Raw genomic sequence first — 26874 nt, 5'->3', positions numbered from 1 at the left:
TGCCATGGTCCAACCATGGTCTTTTCCTTCAATTCATCTTGTCACTGAACTGAAATGCTTAATTTGATCATTCATTTAATTTTCACGCTTTTACATTATTCACGATTTTACCATCAATACATATGAAATAACACATCTGAAATTCATAAAATTAACAAATAATCACTAAAATTTAGCCATATAAACTCACAAGTTCAAATTTTGTATTATAACGATAATCATAATTTCATAATAAATATTCTAAATAAAACATTATATCATTTCTAGTCCAACACTTATCGATTATAATCGTGCATGTGTTTAATTTATACACGAGTCATTCATATATTTTTCCTCCTCCTCCTCTCCATCCATATCCTTGGTATAAATAACACACTTGTAAGTAACCTTATCCATAATTTTCACTAATTACTTATGTGAATATTCAAACTATCCACCCGTGTCGTAGTCACTAAATTATTTATATCTGGAGCTACGAAACTCAAAATTAAGATCCGCTAATTTTTCCTGAAACTAAACTCACATATCTTCTTACCATAAAAATTTAATAATTTTTGGTTGGGCCAATTAATACAGTTTATTCATTGAAGTCTCCCCTGTTCTGCTGTCTGACAGTTCCAACCCTTCTTCATTAAAAATTAATTATCTCCTCATACAGGATTTGAATGATGTTCCCGTTTGTTTCTCTGGACTCATTAAAGATTCTAAAAATATAAATTTAAGCCCCTAATTATTTTTATCCAATTTTTTATGATTTTACAAAGTTAGGACAGGGGAACCCAAAATCATTCTGACCTTGTCTCACAAAATTTATCATATCTCATGATTTACAATTCCATTGCTTACATAATTTCTTCTATAAGAAACTAGACTCAATAAGATTTAATTTCATATTTTATTCATCCTATAATTCCATTTCTACAATTTTTGGTGATTTTTCAAAGTTAGACTACTGCTGCTGTCCAAAACAGTTTTAGTGCAAAATGTTGATTTCCATTTTGCCCCAAATTTCACAATTTATACAATTCAGTCCTTGTTTAATTAACCCCTCAATTAAGATATTTTTCTCAATTAATATTTTTCCTAGACATTATAAGTTATTTCATAACTATTGAAATTCAGAATTTCTACATAAAACTCTAACTTAAAACTCTTTTACAATTAGGTCCCAAACATTCACTTTCTATTCAATTCTTTCAATAGAATCAGCATATAAACAATTCAAAGCTCTAATTCTATGCCAAATTATCATATACTTCCAGAAAATATTCATAGCAACTTTCAATTTCTTTCATAGAATCAAAAACTAATGAATTTAACAAGTGGACCTAGTTGTAAAAGTCACAAAAACACAAAAAATTCAAGAAATAATCAAGAATTGAACTTACTTGAAGTAAAAATATGAAAACCCATCTTAAGGGAACTCTTCCATGGTGTTTTTGCTGATGAGAATGCAGAAAATAAAGAGAAATCTAGATTTAGTCCTAGCTTTATTAAGTAAATTTTGCAATTTTGCAATTTTACCCTTAATTCTCCTTATTTTCTTGCTGATTTCATGTCATTTTCGTCCAGCCCAAAGAGGCCATGGGTCTATTTTCCTTTTAAACCCTCTTTCTTTTATAATTTAAGCTATTTAATCATTTCCCACAATTTTGCATTTAATACAATTTAGTCCTTTTTGTTCAATTCACTATCAGAACTTTAAAATTTCTTGACGAAACTTTAATATTGACTTATTAACACTCCATAAATATTAATAAAAATATTTATGGCTCGATTTAAAATTCTTGAGATCTCGATACCTCATTTTCGATTCTAATTATTTTAATATTTATTTTCAGTACACTATTCACTACTTCAAAATTTTTCCTAACTTCACATTTAACTTATACTCACTAAATTAATAATATTTCCTACTCATTTGTCGGATTTAGTGATCTCGAATCACTATTCTGACACCACTAAAAATTAGGTTGTTATATTAGAACCGACTAAACCTGGCTCTGATACTACTAAATGTAGCATCCCTCACCCGTATCCAACGCTGTAATAGGGTTTGAGGTGCTACCTAACTTAAACTCAGTCAATCTTAGGAAAATCAGGTTGTAAAATCTTGATCAAATTAAAACTTTTCGTTTCATAAGCAATCTGTCCCTTAAATGGCCTTACAAGGCCCAAAACATACATTCAAGATGGTTCAGGACCAAACTGGGAACTTAAGATAAACTTGGAAAAACGTTATGCTTTAGGCTCCACACGCCCGTGTGGCTTGGGCATGCCCATACCCTTAGCCCGTGTGTAACATTGACTTCAACACACGGCCATGGCACACGCCCATGCGACCTGCCCGTGTACGATACTGACTTTAAGACACAGCCATGGCACATGCCTATGTGGCCTACTCGTGTTCAACACTGACGAAAAAGTTTAAGTGCAGGGGACACACGGCCAAAGCACACACTCATGGGAGTGAGCCGTATGTTACACACGGTCTATACACAAGCCCGTGTATCATGCCCGTGTAGACAAAAGAAGGCCATTTCCAAGCCATTTTGTCACTCATGTTGCACAACCTACACAAGATCATTCCAACATACTAATTTTTTTACCACAATAGACACCAATTCATTCATAGAAAGAATATTATAACCATTTGCCAAATGAATAATAGCCATTATTCTAGGCTTGATATAAAATGAAGGGCTTTTAACTTAAGCCAAAATACACATCCAATTTAACATTAAGTCAACATCCTAGTCTAGCCCTATACATGCCATACTCAAAAGAATTTTTGTACTATACCAACTGCTTTGATTGATAGTGTGATTGATATCTTTGACTTTAAAGAATCTTTGGAAAATTAAGCGGCACTGAAAGAAAAGAGAAAGGAAAGAGAGTAAGCATAAAGCTTAGTAAGTTGCATATAAATAAATATACAACGACAATTTCGCCATTAGTCATCATGTTCATAACTCAAAGGTAAGTTTAAACTTAACTTACTCATTACCGTCTACTCAATACACAATTTCTAATTTGAGCTCATTACTCATGCATACCAAATAGGTACCTGTATCACTCAAAACATTATTATACTTTCCTTCTTAAGTTTCTTTCATAACCTTTAAAATTGAACCTTTCAAAAAACAACCGGATATTCTATAAGCCTCGAACATGGGATAAGTTGTCGATGCCATGTCCTAGACATGGTCTTACACTGGCTAGCATCATCGAGGCTGATGCTATGTCCCAGACATGGTCTTATACTAGCTCTCGTATACACGTACTGATGCATGTCCCAGACATGTCTTACACTAGCACAACTCTTAGCCGATGTGTGTCCTAGACACGTCTTACACTAGCTATTATCATCGAGGCCGATGCCATGTCCAGACATGGTCTTATACTAGCTCTAGTATACACGTGTTGATGCATGTCCCAGACACGTCTTACACTGGCTGTCATTATCGACGTCGATGCATGTCCCAGACATGTCTTATACTAGCACTCATCTCTGTGCCATGGCCATGTCCTAGACATGGTCTTATACTGGCACTCATCTCTACGCCGATGCATGTCCCAGACATGTCTTACACTGGCACACAAGAAACTCGAATGTTACGGCGTGAATATCCGGTTTGTTCCCTAGGGTCCCAACTAGATCTTTCTACTATCTCAATCATCACTATACAATCTCAGTTCACAATCTAGCAAATCATACTATATCAATTCAATGACAATTCAAATGCATACATTAATAATGAATTGTATTATTTACATACAACTTACCTCGGCTTACAAAATGTACCCAACTAGTCGACTTAATTGAATTGCTTGGCTTTTCCCCGATCTGGGGTCGACTTTGGAAAATCTTGATCTATAATAATAAAATGTACTCATTTAGTCACTAATTATAATTAGGAAATCATAAATTCACATCTTCAGTAAAATGACCATTTTGCCCCTAGACTTTGGCAAAATAACCATTTTACCCCTATGCTCGAAAATTGATTTTTATCGAATTTATTTGTATTTCAAGTCTATCTAAACTCTTTTTACTTTTATAGCAACTCCAAAATTTCATTATTTCACACACTTATTACTTATTTTGCAACTTATGCAAAATAGTCCCTTTAGGTGTTTTCATGCTAACACCTTTCACAAAAGTTGTTTATGACACAACTAGGACTCATATTCTTCCATAAAAATTCAGAAACTATCACAAATACATCCAAGGAAAAATCCTAAACTCTTGACCATTTTGCAAAATAGACCCCTTATTTGAAAGCTCATGCTCCAAGGGTCTCAAAAATACAAAAATATTTAAGAAAAGCCATTAAAATCACTTACTTTTAGAGATGTTAAGTAGATGAAATTTTAAAGCTCTCAAAACCCTTTCTTTTTGCTGGAAAATTCAGCTAAGAAGAAGAGAATGAAGAGAAAAATATGAAGGCTAGGCATAGGCATTATTTTATCACTAAAAAAGACATTATCCACCTAATATTTTTGACCATATAATTTTCTATCACCCATGGCCAGCCAACACTCTTAAAAAGGGTCTAATTTCCCTTTAAAGGTCCCCAATTTATATATTCTCTAGCTATTTAATATATTTGGGTACTAAAATGTAACTTTTACCTTTTACGTAATTTAGTCCTTTTTCGCAATTGGGCTCACAAACGTTAAAATTGACCCACTAAATTTTTCATACACCAATATAACCATGTTATAACCTCATATTTGAAATGAAATAAATTTTCTAATCTCGAATTTGTGGTCCTGAGACCACTGTTCCTACTAGGCCCTAAATCATGCTGTTACAGTTGGTAGATTAGATCAAGCTTAAAGAATCACACTATCTCTAGGACTAATTTGGTAGATTTTGAAGATCTTGGTTATATGGCATGTATAGGATTTTGTATAGTAATAGTTTATGAATGTGTAATGGTCATTTTGGTTCAAATATGCTTTTGAACTTAAGTTTTGTTTGATGGATTTTAAGTGGTTTGGTAGGTTAAAGTCTTTTGGTTATTTTAAGCACTTGAAATATAAGCCCTTACATGGTATGTTTGAAGTGGAAATGTGAATGGTTAAGTGATTGTTATGTGATGGTAGTTAGAAGAACAAAGTTGTGTTTGAAATGTACCTAAATTGTTTTGCTTTGGTTAGAAATGTTTTGATGAAATGTGGTGCCTTTGAATGGAATATTAGTTAGTTAAATTAGGATCTTGAATTGGCATTTTTATGTTGATTGGGTGATGCTTAGGTTCCTTTGAAGTGTGCTTAAATTGGGTTGAAATGTTATGCATGGAATGGATTGAAAAGTCTTGTTTTTAGGTAAATTTTGGGTTCCCACGGGCATATGACTCAGCCGTGTAAGGCGCACGGCCTAACGACATGGACGTGTGTCATTTGGGCATTTCTTAAGGTTCAAGCTAGTGAGTCACACGACCTAACACATGGCTTGGCATATGGGTGTGTGGGGCAACTCAGAGAGTTACACGGCCTAGCACATGGGGGTGTGATATGGCCTTGTGACCTTACTCAGAGAGTTACATGGGTGGGAACATGGGCTAGGACACTGCCTTGTGTCCCTAGTTCGAAGGTTGCACAGTTTGAGACATGGGTGTGTGTCTCAGCCGCGTGAGGCACACAGCCCTGTGACCCTTGTTTTGCAAATTTTATATCCTTTTTCTAAACTTTTCAAATTATTTTCAATTGGTCCTGATTTGCTTCTAAGTTATTTTTAGAGCCTCAAGGGCTCGATTTAAGGACAATATGCATGAGTATGAATGATTTTTTATGATATTAATAACATGTTGAATGATATGATGATTAAATGTTTCCTATAGTATGATAATGCTCCTTAGCCTTAATCCGGCAATGGAAACTGGTTAGGGGTGTTACAGTGATGACATGGAACTACTATGTCAGCGATTAATGATTATGTAACCTTTCCAAACTGGCATAGATGTTAGACCCGAATTCGGAATATTACATTAGCCACTGAAATGACCTAGTAAGCTATCCGAGTTTTAAAAATAGTCTTTCTAATACATTTGTTTATCTTAGAGGAAAACTTACTTAATTGCCAAATTATGTAATACTCAAAATTTTAAATATATTGTAGCAGCGGTAAAATGATATCTATTTACAATTTTAATAAAAATTGAGGTTCATGCGTAGCTAATTGATTACTCTTAATTCAATGTCCTAAAATCAAATTAAATGTCAAGCAATACAAAAATTGAGTAAAAACTGAGTAATGGAGCAAATCAAATAACGAGCCTAAAATAATTGTATGAGTAAAAAACTAAGCCGAGACCCTCTATATGTCGTGTCATTGTCCTAACATGGTGGATTATCTGAAAGGATGAGAATTAAAGAGGGAGTGAGCTATGATGCTTAATGTGAGTTCAATCACAAGAAAATTAGTGCAAACTAGAAATTCAAGCATACATAATAATAGTTTTTAGTACAATAATAATCATATGATATAGCAGTATTTTGGTAGTTCAATGATCATGCTTATGCGTGTCAATGCAATGCAATACAAGTTCAGTTTATCAGTAAAGATAAGTCCTACCCTACTGTTACACTCCACAGTAATAGTTCCCCAGAACTCTTATATCTCGGGTACTCTAATTTGTGGTTGAACCACAAGTGTTGCAGGTTAATACACTGCTAGTAGTTGTGAATACAGAACGGGTTTGTAGATAGCTGCCAATAAAAAAATGGATAAACCACTAGTGTTTTTAGGTTAATACGCCACTAATGGTTGTGAATACAGATTGGGTTTGTAGATAATAGTTTTCAGTAAAAAACAAATGGATAAACCACTAGTGTTTGTAGATTAATACATTGTCAGTGGTTGTAAATGCATAACAGTTTGTAGATAAAGCTGCCAGTAATTTGTGGATAAACCACTAGTGTTTATGGTTAAAACTGCCAGTACTTCCTCTTTTCAAATCGTCCCACCCCACGTAATGTAATATGACATGCGAGCATCAATATAGTACAGAAATAGTAAACATGTTTAACATGTGTTTATATTAACAATAGTAATAGATATGTTCATCATTTATTCGGTTTATCAATACAGTAAGGATATTGCTCATGCAACTAATAATTTAGTGAAAACAATAACAATTAATCAGTAACTCAGACATAGAAGGCAAGTATTCATCACATATCATGCTCATATAGTAATAATCTAACGACTCAAATCATGAATTCTATATTCTTCATAATATCAAAGACTCAAATCAGTTCTAGGATCATAGGAGGACTAAATTGAATAGTTTACAAAAATTTTAGGTAAAATTGTAAAATAGGGCACACGCCTATGTGACCAGATCGTGTGTAATGCCTCAAGCTATGTGGAGGGGTTACACGGCCGTCTAACAAACTATGGCCATATGGAATTTGCAAAATCAAGGTACAAGGGAGTCACGACCAGGTGGAGGGTTCTAGGTGTGTGAGAATAGAATCTCCTAGGGTTTCAGAGGGAGATGGTCGTGTGGTTCGCACGTGTGGCCTATATGCCTGAGTGGCTAGCTGTGTGACCCTATTCTGAGTTATAATTTGCCCTGATTTGCTTTTAAAAGAACATACACTTTTCACCGAGATCTCGAATGACGTCCCTTGCATTCATATCTGATCTGACGCACTTATAACGGGTTCTTCAAACGACATCTATACACAAATTAAGGTTATTGTTCAAGATTATCAATATTACTGAGAATTTCAACAAGATTATTAAAAGATTCATTAATTCAAATGAAAGATTAGCTTCAGACGTAAATACTACAAGAATTTGGGATTAATAATCGAAATTGAATTAAACTTACCGATTCTTAGCGAAGACTAAGAACATTTCTATTGGTGACTATGAAACCAATTGAAAAACGCCTTGAATCAAGAATAGATTTTGATTTAGAAAGCAAAGAAAATGTTTAACAACAAAATAATGTGAAATATGATGAAAATGAAAAGGGGGAGAAAAAAAGAAGAAGAAGATATAGTGAATAGAGGAAGCAATTCTAGTTGGGATGAAAAATAAATCAAAATCCAAATGTAATTAGGAAAGGAATGGCTAAATGCCTAGGGTTTTCAAACCTTAGGGGTCGACATGTAATTTTTCCTTTTAGCTGCCAAAAGTAAAAATGTTCTTTGAGGGTAGTGTAGCTCAAACTTGGTTCTTTAAGGGGGAAGTGGTGTGTTAATCATTGAACTGCTACCCATTCTTATTATGTTTTTACATCAATTCATATTTATTTTAGAGTGAATTTCATCCTAATTTGCTAAAAAAAAAAGAAAAGAAATGGGAAAGGAATGGATAAAACTTAGGATCTTTAAGGAGTGCACGAACAACTTAATTATCAAGCCTAGGTAAAATTTTAGTAATTAACCTCATATACTTTAGGGCATGATAGATTACATGGTATTTGTTATTAGCCACGTCGACATTGTTGTTTAGTACTAACGGTCAATGTAGCGCCCCGTACCCGAGACCGTTGCCGGAGTCGAACACGAGGTGTTAACGGACTTAATTCATTTACTTACACAGTTCATTTTAAAATTTCCAGACCAGCTGGCTAACTACATCACGGTCACTTTAAAAATCATATCTCGAGTTTCAAAACTCGAAAACCGATTCCGTAAATTTTTCATGAAACTAGACTCATATATCCATCTACAAATTTTTTTCTATAATTTTTGGTCAGGCCAATTAGTACAGTTTATTAGTTAAAGTCTCCCCTGTTTCAGGGTTCGACTACTCTGACCTTCATGCATTACGACTTAGATATCTCCCTGTACAGAGCTTCAATACTTATTCCGTTTATTTCTAATGAAACTAGACTCAAAAAGGAATCTGTAAATATAAAGCATGACTTCTAATTGTCTCTGGTTAATTTATGGTAAATTTTCAAAATCAGAATAGGGGATCCAGAAAATGCTCTGGCCCTGTTTCACGAAAACTTAAACATCTCATAAAATACGGCTCATATGGTCATTTTGTTTCTTTCATATGAAAATAGACTCATCAAGATTCGATTATATAATTTATTTACTATTTAATTCCATTCCTACTATTTTTAGTGAGTTTTCAAATTCACATCACTGCTGCTGTCAGCATCTCTTTTAAGGTAAATTTTACCTATTTTAAATTTTCCATGAATCAATTAGTAAATTGACATACATTATTTTCAAGTATAATCATGATTAGCCATGACGTACGTAGCACCAATAGGACCATGATTGGCCATTCCAATGGCTAATCATTACCAAACATTTCCACACCACTTAATAACCATATCATAAGACCATATATACAAAATGACCATAATGTTATACTCAAAATAAACAAGCCATTTTCGCATGGCTATACGAATATACATTACCAAAAGATACTTAATTAACATCAAGGGTCAGCCCTATACATGCCATTATCAAGTTCAACTGAAGAGTACCAAAAAGTGGCTTAGATAGTGTGGATGACTTCGACTTTGACACTCCCGAGTCTGATAGTTGACGAACAAAATCTATAAAACAGAGAATTAAAGCAGAGAATAAGCATTTCGATGCTTAGTAAGTTTTAAGTAATGAAATCATTTAAAAGAATGGCATAATAATATCAAGTTTGTTTCTTTCATCCCTTGGCCGAATAGAAACATAACCGAGATATCACTTTTATCATTAATATCACAAAGATGAAACCAATTTATCCAGCTAAATCCAATCCATAACCGAATGCGCTCATCTCAAATGTCCATGTCAATTTCATGCATATATACATACATTTCATAACTATGACATTGAACTCTCTAATTCGGAACTCATACATCATAATCGGATCATAAACGTTCGGATGATTTAAATAATGTGCGAAGCATTCCCATCAAATTTCAAAGTCATAATTGAAGTATATTCATATTCTCAACAAGAGTAAATTACTTACCTGGTTATCTTACAGTAAGTAGCACATGTGATTAAAATTATTCCAACATGTATTATATGATTTCTCGTACGAACACTTATGGGTTTTCACCCTCAAATATTATGCTGGCACAAACATCCTTTGGAATCAAGCCCGATTCTTAGCACTGGCTCAAAAACCCTTCGAGACCAAGCTCGGATTAGACCACTGGCTCGTAGGCCCTTCGAAACTAAGTCCGGTTATGACACTGGCTCTAAAGCCCTTCGAAACTAAGTTCGGTTATTAGCACTGGCTCAAAAGCCCTTCAAGACCAAGCTCGGATTTAGACCCCGATTAGCATTCACACATATATGCATATGTATATATCATATCACATCTGGATATCATTCCTGATACTCGAATACAATTAAGCATGTTTACTAACCATACATCGTTCGATTCATTAATCCTAAACAAATAACATGATCCCGTTTCGTTAATCCACAAGATTTCCATAACCATTCGGCTACAAGTAAATACCTTACTTATTTATTTTATCATGTAATTCAAGTAGAATCGTCAGGTCACAAGTTAATTATTATGCTCATAGACAAATAATTGCCTTATTAAATCATAAGCTAAATTTCATTACTCAAAGACTTACCTCGGATGTTGTCGAACGATTTCAACGGCTATTCGATCACTTTTTCCTTTCCTTTATCAGATTTAGTTCCCCTTTGCTCTTGAGCTTAATTTAACAAATAAATTGATTTAATCGTTTTGAACATCAAAGAGAAATTCAAGGTACTTAACCCTTATTTTTAATAATGAAACCAACTATATACCTAATTATATTAGACATTAGAGTCATCACATGGGTACAAAACATAGCCGAAAAATTCTTTAGCATAAATACCTATAATAACATCCAAATCATTAATTATTTTAACACACGCATAACACATAAAGTTAACTAAAGCTACATTCACTTATAAGGTAGTATCCCTAATGAGCTCATACCATGACTATACCTAACCGAATTCAAGTAGGGAATTTAGTACAATCACACATTTTCACTAATGTATAATTCTAGCATGCTTTAATATCTTATATACCTCATTCGGCCCTAACCGCTCAACTTAGCTTATATATACAATTTCCATCTCGAAATTGAAGGTAGCAAACTACAATTAGGTTACCATAATGCCCATCAATGACCGAATCACTCAATCACATCTATAACTGACTTTCTATCTTGTTCATATTAAGGTCATAATTCATTTTAAAAAAAACAATCTCTAATCTTTCATACTTTCATAGCCAATATCAACTATTAATGCCGAATGCTTAAGCACAACTAAACTAAAAATTTACCCAACATCATTTTAATTTGCCATTTCCTACTCTTCAAATTATCAAATACAAGGTGATTTACATCGATATATATTAAACCAAACTTTCTAGCACACAAACTTCCTTAACCGAATGTTATAAACCCAAGCCACACATATTGTTCATCAAGGCCCTTCAATGACCACATTCGGCACCTCCTTAAGAACAAACCAATTTCAACCTTCAAGAAAGAAAGAAAAATATATGTACTAAGAGCTTCAAACTACTTGGCCGAATATCAAACCTCCAAACAACCAAAACTTAATCCATGGAATGAATAGAACTTGAACTAACCACCTTATTTATACATAAATTTCCAAGAATTTCAAAGTACTTACCTCTTCCTAATCATCATCCAAGCCGAACATGAAGCAAGAGAACTTCTTTCTTCTTCCTCCCTCAAGTTACGGCAAAATGGAGGAGCAAGGATGAAACAACTTTGGTTTCTCCTCCTACTCCCCTCATATTTTATTATTCTTAATTCATTAACTCATTTTATAATCTAAAAATGTTAATAGAAAAATACATATTATCATTAATAACCCATACCATGGCCGGCCACTATCCATACTTTGGCTAATTTGACATGCAAGTACACTTTTTTTTACATCATGCACTATTAGCTCACTTTTACATTAGTCTAACACACTTCACAATTGTCTCACATAAGTCCCTACTAATAAATTTCACATATACTGACCAAATTAAAGTATGAAACTTCCACACATTCATATTCACATATAATAAGCGTCGAATATGACTGTTAATTATTTTTTATGACTCGGTTTCGTGGTCCCGAAACCACTTTCCGACTAGGGTCACTTTAGGGCTGTCACAGTCAATGTTAGTCAAAGATTTTATTTGATCAATTTTGTTAGTTCACAAGTTCAACTGAATGCAAATAATTCGTAAGAACTTAATTAATGTTTTTGAAAAAGTTTTGAGAACAAAAATACTAGTAGGCCTAAAGTTTAACTTTCCAACTATTGGAAAAATTACTTTTCCACTAAAATTTTAAAAAAAATCACAATTTTTTTAGAAGAAAAGTAATTCACAATAAAGTTAAATTTTCAAAAAAATGAATTTTAGCATACCAAATGCATAACCACCAATTACATACCTAAGAAAGATTACTCTCCCATCAATTGAAGTTATATGAAATCCAAGTTATTCGATATGGGATACTTTGTCACGCATGCATATGTTTTCGACATGAAAAGTATACCTATGTCGTATAGGCTTTGAAATTGAGTATTGGACATGAATATTAGATGGTTTGGAACCCTTACCCACCATACCTTTTACTGTAATGCAGGCTTGGCTTGATTCAAGTGTGCCAGCTTAAGCCTGATAAGAAATGAATGGGCCTGTCATATACAGGTTTTTTTTTTGTCAAGTAGACTGGGAAATTTTGATGAATTTACTCTAATTTCCTAGCTTTGTTGGGGCAGTGTGAGAGACGAGATGAGTATCTGTTTTCGCTGGGTTTCAAATTTGTCTTCTTCTACTACTGGAACTCTCTCAACTTGCAAAACATACGGTTCACTTCCATTGAAGCCTCCGCTTTTCTCCTCTATCCTCCACCTTCCTCCTCGTCCTAGATTTCAACTCCTAATCCGAGCTACGGCTGCCATGGAAACAGATCAAAGTGCAGTCACAAGCACGACCGACAACTCCTCGAATCCACCGATGAAACTCCTTTTCGTGGAGATGGGTGTTGGTTATGATCAACATGGGTTCGTCTTCTTCTTCTTCTTCTTCTTAATCTTATATAAAACACCCATTTTACTTTTTCTGGTTTGATTTAATCCGATAAAGCACTTATTTTATGAATTATTGCATGGAATCAGGCAAGATATCACATCTGCAGCAATGAGGGCATGCAGGGATGCTATTTCTTCTAATTCAATTCCTGCATTTAGGAGAGGTATACGGGTTTGCTGTTCAGTTTTTGTGCAGTAAGATTAGAAGATTTTAGAATTTATATTGTTTCTCTTTAGTGTTGGTTAAACCATGAGACCAGCATAGTTAAGTATTGAGGAATTCTCTTTTGAAGTTGTTTCATTAGATGTAATGAGATAAAATTCCTGCAGGATCCATACCTGGGGTCTCGTTTGAGCAAATGAAATTACAGATCAAATTAGGTGTTCCTCATTCTCTTCAACACTCATTGGATATTGAGAGGGTGAAGTCTGTTTTTCCTTAGTGAGTATCCACACCTCTGGAACTTGGTGCCTCAATTTTTGAACTCTTTTATCTCCTTTACAAATTGCTTGTTCTTGTTTAAGCACATATCCTTGTTGACTGATTTATTAACTTTTAACATATAGAGCATCTATTGTTGTTAATGTATGAGGATATCCATTCCAATATACTCTTACAAAATTCTGATCAATAATTTTCCAAGCATGAAGTAAATAGTTAATAACCCTTGTTTCTGATGAGCTCAGTGACCTAATTGTATTGCTTACTCTGTGTAAAATTTAACCCATGTTGAGACCTCTCTAATCTTCTAACTACTAATGCGAATTTAACTATGCCTTTCTTCAATTGGTCTTATTCTTCCATCACAAATCACTTTTGTTTGTGATATGTCATTGATTTTGAAAATTTACCTTCCAGAAATGTTGGGGACCAAATAAGAACGTCCATGTAAATCAAACCAGTTACAAACTCCTACTGCTTTTTTGCAATATTTATATAACTCGTAAATGTCTCTCTTGTTTTTTTTTTTTTTTTTTTTTTTTTTCTCATTCTTACAATTGAATGCAGTGGAAAAATTTTGAATGTTGAAGTTGTGGATGGAGGACTAGTATGCTCAAGTGGCGTGTATGTAGAAGAAATGGGAGATAAGAATGATGATTGTTACATAGTTAATGCTGCAGTTTATGTTGGTTACTAGTTTTATTCCCCCTGCCATCTTGAGAGTTTCTTTCAAGGTTAGCTTTCTTTCTTCACTAAATATTGCTCGCTCCTGATGCAAATCCACTCTTGTTAATTCATAGCAGATGAACTGTACTTTGTATATTGTAGATTTAACAAATAAAATGGATCTGTCAAGGGCTATTAATAAGTTGTACCCTATGTAATTTTCGTCACATGCTTTCTTAATTGCTATTCGTAGGACATTTTAGTTTGTACTATGTTTTTGCTTGACATGTGGTGCAATTATAGTTTTGGACTTGAGTTTGGTGGTGCAATAATATTTTTGTTTTATTTTTCGGAATAATTGAAATAACATAATTTTTCCCTGCAAAGTGTCAAATTGAAGAAGGTAATTTTCTATGGAAAGGTATTATTGAGAAAACATATGTACCAAGGGATACATTTTGATGTGTAACCATTCGCTGCCTATACAAAACATCTGACCTATTGTATACTAGAGGTAAAATAAAGTGTTGATTCACGCCTCAAGTTTCGTTTTTATTTCATTTAATTTTGTTTCTAGCACCACAAGTTTTCCTACATTGAATGGTCAAAATTGGTACATCTTGCAGTATTTAGACCATGGCATCAAGTAGACTGCAGTCTTTGGGCGCCTATGCTAAAAGTTGGCATGCTTTTGACACAGAATATTTGTATAACTGCACCATCTTTGTATCCTGCTGCTTGATCCTATGTGATGCTTCCTCTTTTGTTTTTTTTTTTTTTTGTGGAATTGGTGATTTTTGGAACACCCTATTTTCCCTAGAAGAAACAAGTATAATTCTTGTTATACACGAACTGATCTTTCAGACAATAATAATTAATTGCTAAACATAATTGCCTAGTCTTTACTGGCACCAGAGATTATTGTTTTCCTCATTAATGATGAACATAGAATACACATAATTCAACTGCTCTTTAATTCCGAGACTATTGTTAGTATATGGAGACATAGCTTATGCAGGTAAGGAGATATATAAAGCATAGTAGAAAACTACTTATATTTCTCCAACAGCAAACATAGAATTGTGATGAATTTGTCCAACAAGGGTCTAGATGCTTCAAAGATTTAAAGTTATTTTTGGTTAAAAGATCAATCACTCTGCAATTTTAGATTAAAACTTTCAGCAATACCATGAATGCACAATTGTGGGTGAAAAGGGAAGTTCTTTGTAGCTCAATGTGTCAGATAAAGAGAGCTGTATATAGAAGCAGGTCCCAACCAGGAAGACACCATTTGCTGCTGCAGTCATTGCCTGAACGCCTCAAGTCAAAACGGCCTATATCTTTTATTTGGGTCTAGGCCCTTGGAGGGTTTCGAAAATCAATATCCTCCAGTACAATTAACCCCTAGTTGGGCTAAGCAAGAACTTCAGTCTCTCTACTCGACCCATTACATTCCATCTCTACCCAAAGCCATTTTGAGGCAGTGTTGCTCTAAAAGATATCCGGATAAGAAAAAAGTGAGGCAGTGTGCCGAGGCAAAAACAATGGCTTCAATGCCAGTAATAACATCACCTCAATGCCTTCCTACAAAATCCATAAGAGCCCACATCCCTTCAGCTTCCCTCACTCTCTTAACAGGTTCAAGGAGAAGAATTTCCGTCTCTTCCAATGCGGCAAACAAGTCTTCCCTTCTTCACTGCTCCTTTCTCCCTTCATCATCTTCTCTCTCTTTCCCTTCTTCCTTTTCAGGTAACGACACAGTTTCCCATTTTTGTTAATTTCTGATTTCTTCGATGGGTTTTAATTTCAAAATTTGGTGGTAGGGTTATCTTTGGGGACTGATTTTGGTTCAAATAATGGGGTGAAGAATGAGAGAAGGAGATGCCTGGTGGTTAGGGCAGGAAAGGCTGCACTTTGTCAAACAAAGAGGAATAGGTCTCGGAAATCATTGGCTCGAACTCATGGGTTCCGTAGAAGAATGAGAACCACTAGTGGGAGAGCTGTATTGAAACGTAGACGTGCTAAGGGCCGGAAGGTCCTCTGCACCAAATCAAATCCAAACAGTGGGAAACGCTAAACTCTCTTTTTTGTTTCAGTGATTTTATGATGTTTAAAGGATAATTTAGGCAAACACTTAGTCATGCCTGTTTTGTTGGTTCAGTTGTGCAATATTCATTGATTGAAACCCTCATTTTAATGGTTATTATTCGATTAATTGCTGTTGTCTAGTTGGTACTTGGCATTTTTGGACATCTGATGAATGATTTTTTCAACATTTTACTTTCATAATATAATTTTTTGGGTTGTTTTGGTTACATATGTTCAATTAACAGTAAATGTCAGGAACTTATCAAAAAAGGAAAAAGAACTATACTTGCACCATATTGTTAATAGAAATACTATATTTAATTTATGATAATGCAAATACAGTAAGAATAAAGAAGCCATGTTTAATGTTTTTTTATAGGGCAAAGTAGGAACATAAATTTACTAAAAATATGGTAAAGAACAGTTTTTAATGAAGTTGACTAAATGTAACGAGAAGAGTAAGTTATAGCATTAAATGGATTAACAGGCGAGTTGGTGTGCGAATGTGAAAGGATGTTGCAATGCCTTGGCTAGTGTAATGACAAGGACTTGGCTAATGAAATACTTCATGAAACATTAAGAGTAATGGATAATTGTAATAAAGATATGGCTATTAGCTCAATGAGCTTAAACAAATGTGCATTATGAAAGGTTGTGTATATAAGAAATTGTGTGAAACAAGGCTTAATTATTATTGACAACCGGATATAAGAGCAAGAGATTATAAACTCTTACATTAAAATATGAATGGTTGCCTACTGAATCCTTGATTATGACTATGATATATGGGTGCTACATTGGGAAGTATCAAGTCGCAATGAGTATGCACACATGCATAAATGAAAGAGTGAATATGTGAATATGATTGCAGTGAAACGAAATTTAATTGTTACTTAAACTTTGCTCTTCGAATTTTAGAGAAGTTATAGCATACAATTGACATGCTATAGGAAATAGTATGTGCATTGTCGAATATAAGAGCAAGAGAGTACAAAATCTTAGATTAAAACATGAATGGTTGCCTATTGAATCCTTGATTATGATTATGATATATGGGTGCTACTCTAAAAAGTATCAAGTGGCAATGTGTATGGATATGTGCATAAATGAATGAGTGAATATGTGAATATGATTGCAGTGAAACAAAATTGAATTGTTACTTAAACTTTACTCTTGTAAACTTAGAGAAGTTGTTAAGATACTATTGACATGCTATAGGGAATAGTATGTGCACTTTTTGAATGGAGGTATTCTATTGAACGAAGATATGATATGTTGCCTCACGACAAAGCACTTCGGTGCATTTATGGCCCTTACATGTTGGTGTTTGGGTGGTAGTGCTTTGTGCTATATATGTTTAGAGTTGGGTGGTTTCCAAGTATCTGAGTCTACTTTTACTAGTGTTTACTAAGGACTGTATGTTATAAAAAGAATGAAAATATAAAATGTGACAATATTGAACTAAATATGAATTATGAAACAAATTCTAAGGCCTTAACATGACTTACTTGTATGCTTCCATAACTATAAATAAGTGTCAGATCTTGAGGCCATAGGAGATTGAAGAATCAAATAATGAACTTGAAAATCAATTTAACTAAGTAAAACTTGATTTATAAAATGTGTAAAAATAAGAATTTGAACTATGTTGACCTTAATTTAATTATATAGTAAATTGTTAATGAATGTGCAGGAGTTCCATATGGATTAACCCTTTTAAAGGTTGTAAGGTAAGGTGAGTATCTTCCTTGTTTGCTCACTAAGCTTTATGCTTAACACGTCATTATTTCTTGTGCGTAGATTGATTGTGAATCACAAAAATTTGTCACTATTCGAGAGGTTTCAAATCTATGGAATTCTAGACCATAGTTGGTCTTGAAAAGCACCAGGCCGTGACTTTTCGCATTCAATTAGATAAGTTAGCCTTTTTTCAATTGTAGGATAGATGCCTACCAAGACACCTTGTATTATCTTGCAACCCGTCAATTATTTTCGCAATTGTGTCATCTTTGGAGTAATTCACTTCATCTTTGGTGACTCTCCTATTGCCATCCAAAACACATTAGTCATTGTGAGGAGGTAATGGATAACTAATTCAACATAATAGTAGCACAAGGCAAGGATTTCATTGATGAGAACACTTGTACTATGATCCTAGATTGCAAAATTGCACTTGATTAGAAGCTCTCCAATGATAGGTTCAAAGTCACAACATACTTGGGCAGGCCATAGAAAAATTTCTCTACAATTGTTATCATGGAGTTCATATTGGAAAACTTCATTAATCCTAAATGATGGATGCATTTTGAAAGACTTGACAAAGTCAATTTCAGAGAAACCCTGTAACACTCCTAACCTGAATTTGTCGCCAAAATAGGGTTACAGAGTATTACCAAAGTTTACGGGTCAAGTAACACACATTTCATAAATGTTTAGAGTTCATATCAGATTTCAATCAAATTTAATCATATAGTCCCTTACATAAGCCCTCGAGGCCCAAATCATGTATTAGAAACATGTCGGGACTAAATCGGGTACTCAGAATATTTTTTGTAAAATATCAAAATTTTTCCTAAGTGCAAGGGTCACATGCCCGTGTGGTCAGGCCGTGTAACTCTCTGACTTGGGTTACACAGTCAGGTTACACACCTGTGTGCTAGACCGTATGTAAGTGCAGGGTCACACGACCAAGCTACAGGCCCGAGTGCTAGGCCGTGTAATCAATTCTGAGCATTCTATTTCTACATTTAAACAATGCAGGGGACACATGGTCAGATCACACGCCCATGTGCTAGGCCGTGTATCACACAGGGCTAAGACACACGCCCGTGTCTCTACTTGTGTAGACAAAAATAGGCTATTTTCCAAGCCACATTTCTCACCCAATTTGTCTTCCTCTTACACTAATACTTTAACATATTCACAGGCCATTTTTAAAACAATTAATTCAAGAACAAATTGAATCTCATGCATGACATAACATCACATAAAACCAATGTGCTCGTAAGCACCTCAAATAACACTTTACCATCATGTAATCAAACATACAAAACTTACTTAACTTATCAAATTCACCTATATGTGTATTTTACCAAATATGCTAGAATTAATCATCAATATTGTAACACCCCGTACCCGAGACCGTTGCCGGAGTCGGACACGAGGGGTTCACAGACTAAATTCGCTTACTATCGCAGTCCATTTTAAAAATTTCCAGGCAGTTGGCTAACTGCGTCACTGTCACCTTAAAAATCATATCTTGAGTTTCACAACTCGAAAATCAGTTTCGTAATTTTTCCCTGAAACTAGACTCATATGCCCATCTACATATTTTTTTCTAGAATTTTTTGTCAGGCCAATTAGTACAGTTTATTAGTCAAAGTCTCCCATGTTACAGGGATCGACTACACTGACCTTTGCGCATTACGACTTGGATATCTCCCTGTACAGGGCTTCAATACTGATGTCGTTTGTTTCTATAGAAACTAGACTCAAAAGGGAATCTATGCATATATGGCATGACTTCTAATTATCTCTGGTTAATTTATAATGAATTTCCAAAGTCGGAACAGGGAATCCAGAAACCGTTCTGGCCCTGTCTCACGAGAACCTGAATATCTCTTAACATACTATCCATATGATCGTTTCGTTACTTTCCTATGAAAATAGATTCATCAAGGTTCATTTACATAATTTATTCACTATTTAATTACATTCCTACTATTTTTAGTGATTTTTCACATCCACATCACTGCTGCTGCCAGCATCTGTTTTTAAGGTAAACTTTACCTATTTCATAATCCTCCATGGATCAACTAGAGTTTGTCATACATATTCCAAAGGTGATCAAGAATAACCCTTCCCATGGCTAACCGTTACCAACATTTTCATACCTCTCGACGGACAACATACAAAACGATTATAATGCTATGATCAAAGTATATTTAAGCCATTTTCGCATGGCTATCCAAATTTACACAAAACCGAAGGGTACATGACCAACAACAAAAGGGTAGTCCTATACATGCCATTTTCAGAGTTCAACCAAAAGTGTACCAAAAGGGCTTTGATAGTGTGGGCGACTTCGACTTCAAAATCCTGAGTCCAATAGCTGAAGAACCAAAATCTATAAAACAGAGAATCAAAGAAACGGAGTAAGCATTAAATGCTTAGTAAGTTTTGAGCAAAGAGTTTAGACACAACCAAAGTATAGCATTCATGTAGCTAAACGGATAATTTCATATGCACAAATTTTCAATATCATACTTACTTCACATTACCAACCCTTATGTTCATACACAAAAGATCAACTTAGCCAAAGGCCGGTAGCTCATTTATCAACTGAGCGAATACTTATTTGTAAGGGCTCAACTAATTCAAAGCACATACGAAACATACCTCAATGCTGGGATGTTACAAGCGTATTAACTGAAATTTTTACAGCAAGATCGTTCATTCCCGAATCACGTACCTTCGGAATTTAACCGGATATAGCTACTCGTTCAAATGCCTTCGAGACATAGCCCGGTTATAGTAACTCGCACAAATGCCTTCGGGACTTAACCCGGATTTAGTAACTCGCACCAATGCCTTCGGGCTTAGCCCGGAATTAGTAACTCGCACAAATGCCTTCGGATCTTAGTCCGGATATGGTCACTTAGCGCAAAGCCTTCGGGACTTAGCCCGAACATCATTCGAATAACCATGCACATTTAACAATAAATCATGACACATTCGTATTTCATTTTCATTAGCAAAACTCAAACACAAGACACTTATCACTCTTGCAATTTCGGCTCAATAGCCACACACAAAGAGCATGATTTGATTTGCTTAAAACATGATCTAATGAAATCATAATTTAAGCTCTATTACTCAAGAACTTACCTCGGATGTGGTCGAGCGATTTCGACAGCTATTCGATCACTTTTTCCTTTCCCTTATCCAACTGTGGTCCTCTAAGCTCTTGAGCTAATTCAAACAAATTTAACTCATTAAAGTCTCATTTTGCTAGCTTATGGCCCTATATGACAAGGAGTTTGATAGGTCATATGGCCACCTTTTAGCTCAAATACACAATGGTCATACGCATTTTTAATCACATCAAGCAATTTAATACAATTCATTCGAACATCAAAAGAGAAGCTCAAGGTACTTAGCCCATATATACATTAGACATTAGAGTCACATATGTACGAAATCACGAATCGAATTCAACATACTAGCTAATATTTCCCCTTAGCCGAATTTTCTAAGTCAAGCTAAAGCCATCAATAGGCTACCTATGGCCGAACATACACATAACTTATGTACTTATTCATGTGGCCGAACATACATGTCTATGTTGGGGCCGATTGCAACACTTAATACATTCTACAAGTATGGTCACTTGTATTGACTAAACACCATTTTGTTTCAAGTTCAAAACTTGGCTAATACACACATATATACACTAGTAAAGCATCCTCTCCCTTTCCATCAATTTAACACATGCATTACTCATTAATATACAAAAATTATATTCGGCCTTAGCACACAACTTGCTAGCCGATTCTTCTCCATCTAGCAACTAATGCACATATGTGCTCATTCGTTAGACTCTACTTCATCTAACAACAACCATATTTTTCCCTTCTACTTCCTACCATGGCCGAATGCATCACAACACCATACCATTTCAATTTTTGGTCATGGTTAAACAAAGAACTTAATGTCTCACTCAAAAATGCTAAAAAGAAGATTCAAGAATCATCAATCCACCATCACATGCACCATTACAAAGCTTCACTTTTAGCATGCAAATGATATCAACACAAATCCACCTTAGCCGAATATCATCTCCATGACATAGTAAAGATTTGAACCATGGGCTAGTTAGAACTCAAGCTAACTACTAAAATATACATGAATCTCATGGAGCAACCTCAAACATACCTTAGCCTAGTTACATGCATGGCCGAACCTCTTCAACATTTCCTCCTTTCTTTCCTTTTGAATTTCGGTCAGGGATGTTCAAGGATGAACACACATTTTTTTTTCTTTGTTTTCTTTCTTCCATTCACGGCAAAGGGGGGGGGCATGGATGAGACCATTTTTTTTTCATCACTCCTCCCTTTCATTATTTAATTACCATGCTCATTATTTTATTGTTTCCTCCCATGATGCACCAACACAACATGTCTATGACATGTTTTGCCCATCACCCTTTGTCCATCCTAATGTCATGGCCGGCCACTACTAGATGGGGGGGGAAATTGACATGCAAGTCCCCCCTTTTTCAACATGCACTAATAGGTCCTTATGTTTTGATCTATCACATTTCAAAAATGTCACACATAAGTCCTATTGACTAAATTCACATGCAACTTACTAAATAGAAGCTTAAAATTTTCACACATTTATTTTAGACAATAAATATCATATTCAAACAATTTGGTGACTCGATTTATCGGTCCCGAAACCACTTTCCTACTAGGGTCACTTTAGGGCTGTCACAACTCTCCCCCACTTAAGAAATTTTCGTCCCCGAAAATCTTACCGGTAAATAGGTTTGGGTATCGTTCTTTCATCGAGCTCTCGGTTTCCCAAGTAGCTTCCTCGCTCCCGTGTTTGAGCCATAACACCTTTACTAACGGAACCCTTTTGTTTCGCAACTCCTTCACTTTACGAGCTAGGATACGCATCGGTTCTTCTTCATAACTCATATCGGCTTGAATTTCAACCTCTAATGGGCTAATTATGTGCGATGGATCAGATCTATAGCGTCGAAGCATCGAAACATGAAAGACGTCGTGAATCTTTTCAAGTTCAGGGGGCAAAATCAATCGATACGCAACTGGACCAACTCGTTCAGAGATTTCATGCGGCCCAATGAATCTCGGACTCAACTTGCCCTTACGGCCAAATCTGAGTACCTTTTTCCAAGGCGAAACTTTAAGAAACACTTTATCTCCCACCTGATATTCAATATCTTTTCGTTTCAAATCCGCATACGATTTCTGACGATCTGTGGCTGCCTTCAGACTTTCACGGATTACCTTTACTTTCTGTTAGGCATTTTTAATCAAATCAACTCCGAAAATTTTACTTTCACCGAGCTCGGTCCAAAACAATGGTGTACGGCATTTACGACCGTACAAAGCCTCGTAAGGTGCCATCTTAATACTTGATTGAAAACTATTGTTGTAAGCGAATTCAATCAAAGGTAAATACCGTTCCCATGAACTACTGAACTCGAGGATGCAACATCTCAACATATCCTCAAGTATCTGAATTATCCGCTCGGATTGACCATCGGTTTGGGGGTGAAAAGCAGTGCTAAAATGCAGCTTGGTACCCAAAGCTTCTTGCAATTTCTTCCAAAATCGTGAGGTGAATCTCAGATCTCTATCCGACACGATAGAAATAGGTACCCCGTGTAATCTCACAATCTGAGAAACGTACAATTCAGCTAGTTTATCCAATGAAAAATCCGTACGCACGGGGATAAAGTGAGTCGACTTAGTCAGTCTATCAACAACAACCCAAATCGCATCCTTCTTACTTGCTGACAATGGCAGTCCGGACACAAAGTCCATTGTGACTCGATCCCATTTCCACTCAGGTATCATGATCGGCTGAAGTAATCCTGAAGGCACTTGATGTTCCGCTTTCACTTGTTGACATATTAAACATCTTGAAACAAAGTCGGAGATGTCTCGTTTCATACCATGCCACCAAAACCGACGTTTCAAATTGTTGTACATTTTCGTACTCCCCGGGTGAATTGACATCGGCTACAATGGGCTTCGTTCAGAATCATCGAAATGAGTTCTGAATTTCTTGGAACACACAACCGACTTCTGAACCTCAAACAATCGTCATCATCAATTTGAAATTCAGATTCCATATTCAGAACACATTCAGCCCGTTTTGCAACCAATTCATCGTCGACTTTCTGAGCTTCACGAATTTGACGAATCAATAATGGTTTGGCCTTTAATTCAGCTACTAACACATTGTCGGGTAGAACAGACAAGTGAACATTCATCGCTCGTAAAGCAAACAGTGATTTCCGGCTTAAGGTGTCCGCAACCACATTATCCTTTCCCGGGTGGTAATCAATGACAAGCTCGTAATCTTTCAACAACTCAAGCCAACGTCTTTGTCACAGATTTAAGTCTCTTTGAGTCATCAAATATTTGAGACTTTTGTGATCCGAAAATACATGGCACTTTTCACCAAATAAGTAATGTCGCCATATTTTTAAAGCGAATACGATGGCAGCTAGTTCGAGATCATGGGTCGGATAATTTTTCTCATGTGACTTTAATTGTCTCGACGCATAGGCCACCACTCGACCTTCTTGCATCAATACGCAACCCAACCCAAGTAGGGATGCGTCACTATAAATGACAAACTCTTTGCCTGATTCGGGTTGCACTAAAATTGGAGCTTCAGTGAAATAAGTTTTCAGTTGATCGAAACTTTTCTGACATTTCTCCGTCCATTCGAACTTAACATCCTTTTGAAGTAGCTTCGTCATTGGTGTGGCTATCATCGAGAAACCTTTGACAAATCGTCGATAATAACCGGCGAGCCCCAGGAAGCTCCGAACTTCGGTAATATTTCTTGGAGGCTTCCAGTTAAGTATGGCTGAAATTTTGCTCGGGTCAACTCGAATACCCGATGCGGATACCACATGACCCAAGAAGCTAACCTCTCTTAACCAGAACTCACACCTGCTGAACTTAGCATATAACTGCTTATCCCACAAAATTTGCAACACTAGTCTCAGGTGCTCAGCATGTTCGGTCTCATCTCTTGAATAGACCAAGATGTCATCAATGAACACAACTACGAACCGATCCAAATATGGTCTGAAGATTCGATTCATCAAATCCATAAATACCACAGGGGCATTAGTGAGCCCAAACGGCATCACTAAGAACTCGTAGTGACCATATCTCGTTCTGAAGGCAGTTTTGGGTATGTCCGAATCTCGAATTCACAACTGATAATAGCCCGATCTCAAATCTATTTTTGAGAACACTGAGGCTCCCTTCAGTTGGTCGAACAAATCATCGATACGCGGTAACAGATATTTGTTCTTTATTGTCACTTTATTCAGCTGACGATAGTCAATGCACAACCTCATGGTTCCGTCCTTCTTTTTCACGAACAATACTGGTGCACCCCAAGGTGAGAAACTTGGTCGAGCGAAACCTCTATCCGTCAATTCTTGCAACTGAGCTTTCAACTCTTTTAACTCGGTTGGTGCCATACGATACGAAGCTATCGAAATCGGCGTAGTCCCAGGTACAAGCTCAATACCAAACTCTATCTCCCGAACAGGTGGTAAACCCGGTAATTCTTCAGGAAAAACATCTGGGTATTCACAAACCACCGGCATAGATTCGGGTTTCTTTTCTAATTCTTTGTCATCAAGTACATACGCAAGGTATGCTTCGCACCCTTTTCTTACATATTTCTGGGCCAACATTGAGGATATTACAGCTGGCAACCCATCCAAGTCCGTAGACTCAACTCGGATTACTTCGTTATTTGCGCACCTCAAATCAATAGTCTTGCTTTTGCAATTCACAACCGCATCATGCACGGTCAACCAATCCAACCCGAGAAAACATCAAATTCATCAAACGGCAAAAGCATCAAGTCCGCCGAAAAATAGGAACCTCGAATTATTAGGGGACATTTCTTACACACTTTGTCGACAAGCACGTAACGACCCAAGGGATTTGACACCCGAATTACGAACTCAGTAGACTCAATAGGTAAAGTCTTACTGGATGCTAAGGTTTCACATATGTAAGAATGAGTAGAACCGGGGTCAATCAAAGCAATTACATTAGTATCAAAGAGAGTAAAAGTACCGGTAATAACATCAGGCGAAGAAGCATCCTCGCGGGCACGTATAGCATAAGCTCTAGCAGGCGCACGAGCCTCGGATCTGGTCGTAGCATCTCTAGATCCTCTCTGACCACCACTAGCATTGCCCGTATTTTTAGATGGTCTACCTCGAGCAGTGGTAGCACCCGGTTTCCCACTCTGATTTACATTCTGTTCAGACAACCTCGGGCAATCTTTAATGAAGTGGTCAATTGATCCGCACTTGTAACAGGAGCGGTCATGGAATCTACAAGTCCCCGAATGCCATTTACAGCAATATCGACATTCCGTTCTGTCTCGACGTTCATTCCCAACACTGGCGACCGAAGTGCCTCGTGTACCCACAGGGGGTCGATCACGATCTCGTCTAAAAAGGCCCGAAGTGCCTCTAGACCGGCCCACATCATCTCAAAATTTCTTCGATGCCTGTTGAAGAGACTTTCCCGAGGATCTTTTACGAAACTCTCCAGTTCCCACATCAACTTTTTGTTTTTCTTTTCTAAGCTCTTCGGCTTTACAAGCTCGCTCGACAAGTACTACGAACTCTCGTATTTCAAGAATGCCAACGAACATTTTTATATCTTCATTCAGCCCATCCTCGAAGCGTTTACACATGATAGCCTCGGACGAAACACATTCCCGAGCGTATCTACTAAGTCTAACAAATTTTCGCTCGTAATCAGTAACTGACATAGAACCTTGCTTAAGCTCAAGAAATT

At 36.0% G+C, this 26874-nt stretch overlaps 2 protein-coding genes across 5 annotated transcripts; both read left to right on the top strand.

Moving 5' to 3' along the window:
* The first annotated feature begins 12481 nt into the window (after positions 1 to 12481).
* Positions 12482 to 15070, top strand: LOC107962263 (uncharacterized). Of its 4 annotated transcripts, XR_001701565.2 has the most exons (6): positions 12705 to 13044; positions 13159 to 13235; positions 13402 to 13513; positions 14081 to 14247; positions 14567 to 14693; positions 14806 to 15070. XR_001701565.2 is itself a non-coding variant. In XM_016898581.2 (5 exons), exons 1-4 carry the CDS (start codon positions 12773 to 12775, stop codon positions 14208 to 14210), a joined length of 591 nt encoding a protein of 196 aa, XP_016754070.1. In that variant the 5' UTR covers positions 12705 to 12772; the 3' UTR covers positions 14211 to 14247; positions 14806 to 15070. The 4 variants fall into 4 exon arrangements, 2 of the variants coding, with proteins under 2 accessions (XP_040971732.1, XP_016754070.1); XR_005928715.1 differs by having other exon boundaries at positions 12557 to 13044; positions 14081 to 14693; XM_016898581.2 differs by lacking the exon at positions 14567 to 14693.
* A 581-nt stretch (positions 15071 to 15651) lies between these two features.
* Positions 15652 to 16394, top strand: LOC107962264 (50S ribosomal protein L34, chloroplastic). The gene is made up of 2 exons (XM_041115799.1): positions 15652 to 15928; positions 16003 to 16394. The coding sequence occupies exons 1-2, from the start codon at positions 15724 to 15726 to the stop codon at positions 16254 to 16256; spliced, it is 459 nt and encodes a 152-aa protein (XP_040971733.1). The 5' UTR covers positions 15652 to 15723; the 3' UTR covers positions 16257 to 16394.
* Positions 16395 to 26874: the final 10480 nt, after the last annotated feature.

Source organism: Gossypium hirsutum, chromosome A06 (assembly GCF_007990345.1).
Source record: "Gossypium hirsutum isolate 1008001.06 chromosome A06, Gossypium_hirsutum_v2.1, whole genome shotgun sequence".
Classification (NCBI taxonomy): Eukaryota; Viridiplantae; Streptophyta; class Magnoliopsida; order Malvales; family Malvaceae; genus Gossypium; species Gossypium hirsutum.
This window is presented reverse-complemented; position numbering and strand designations above follow the sequence as displayed.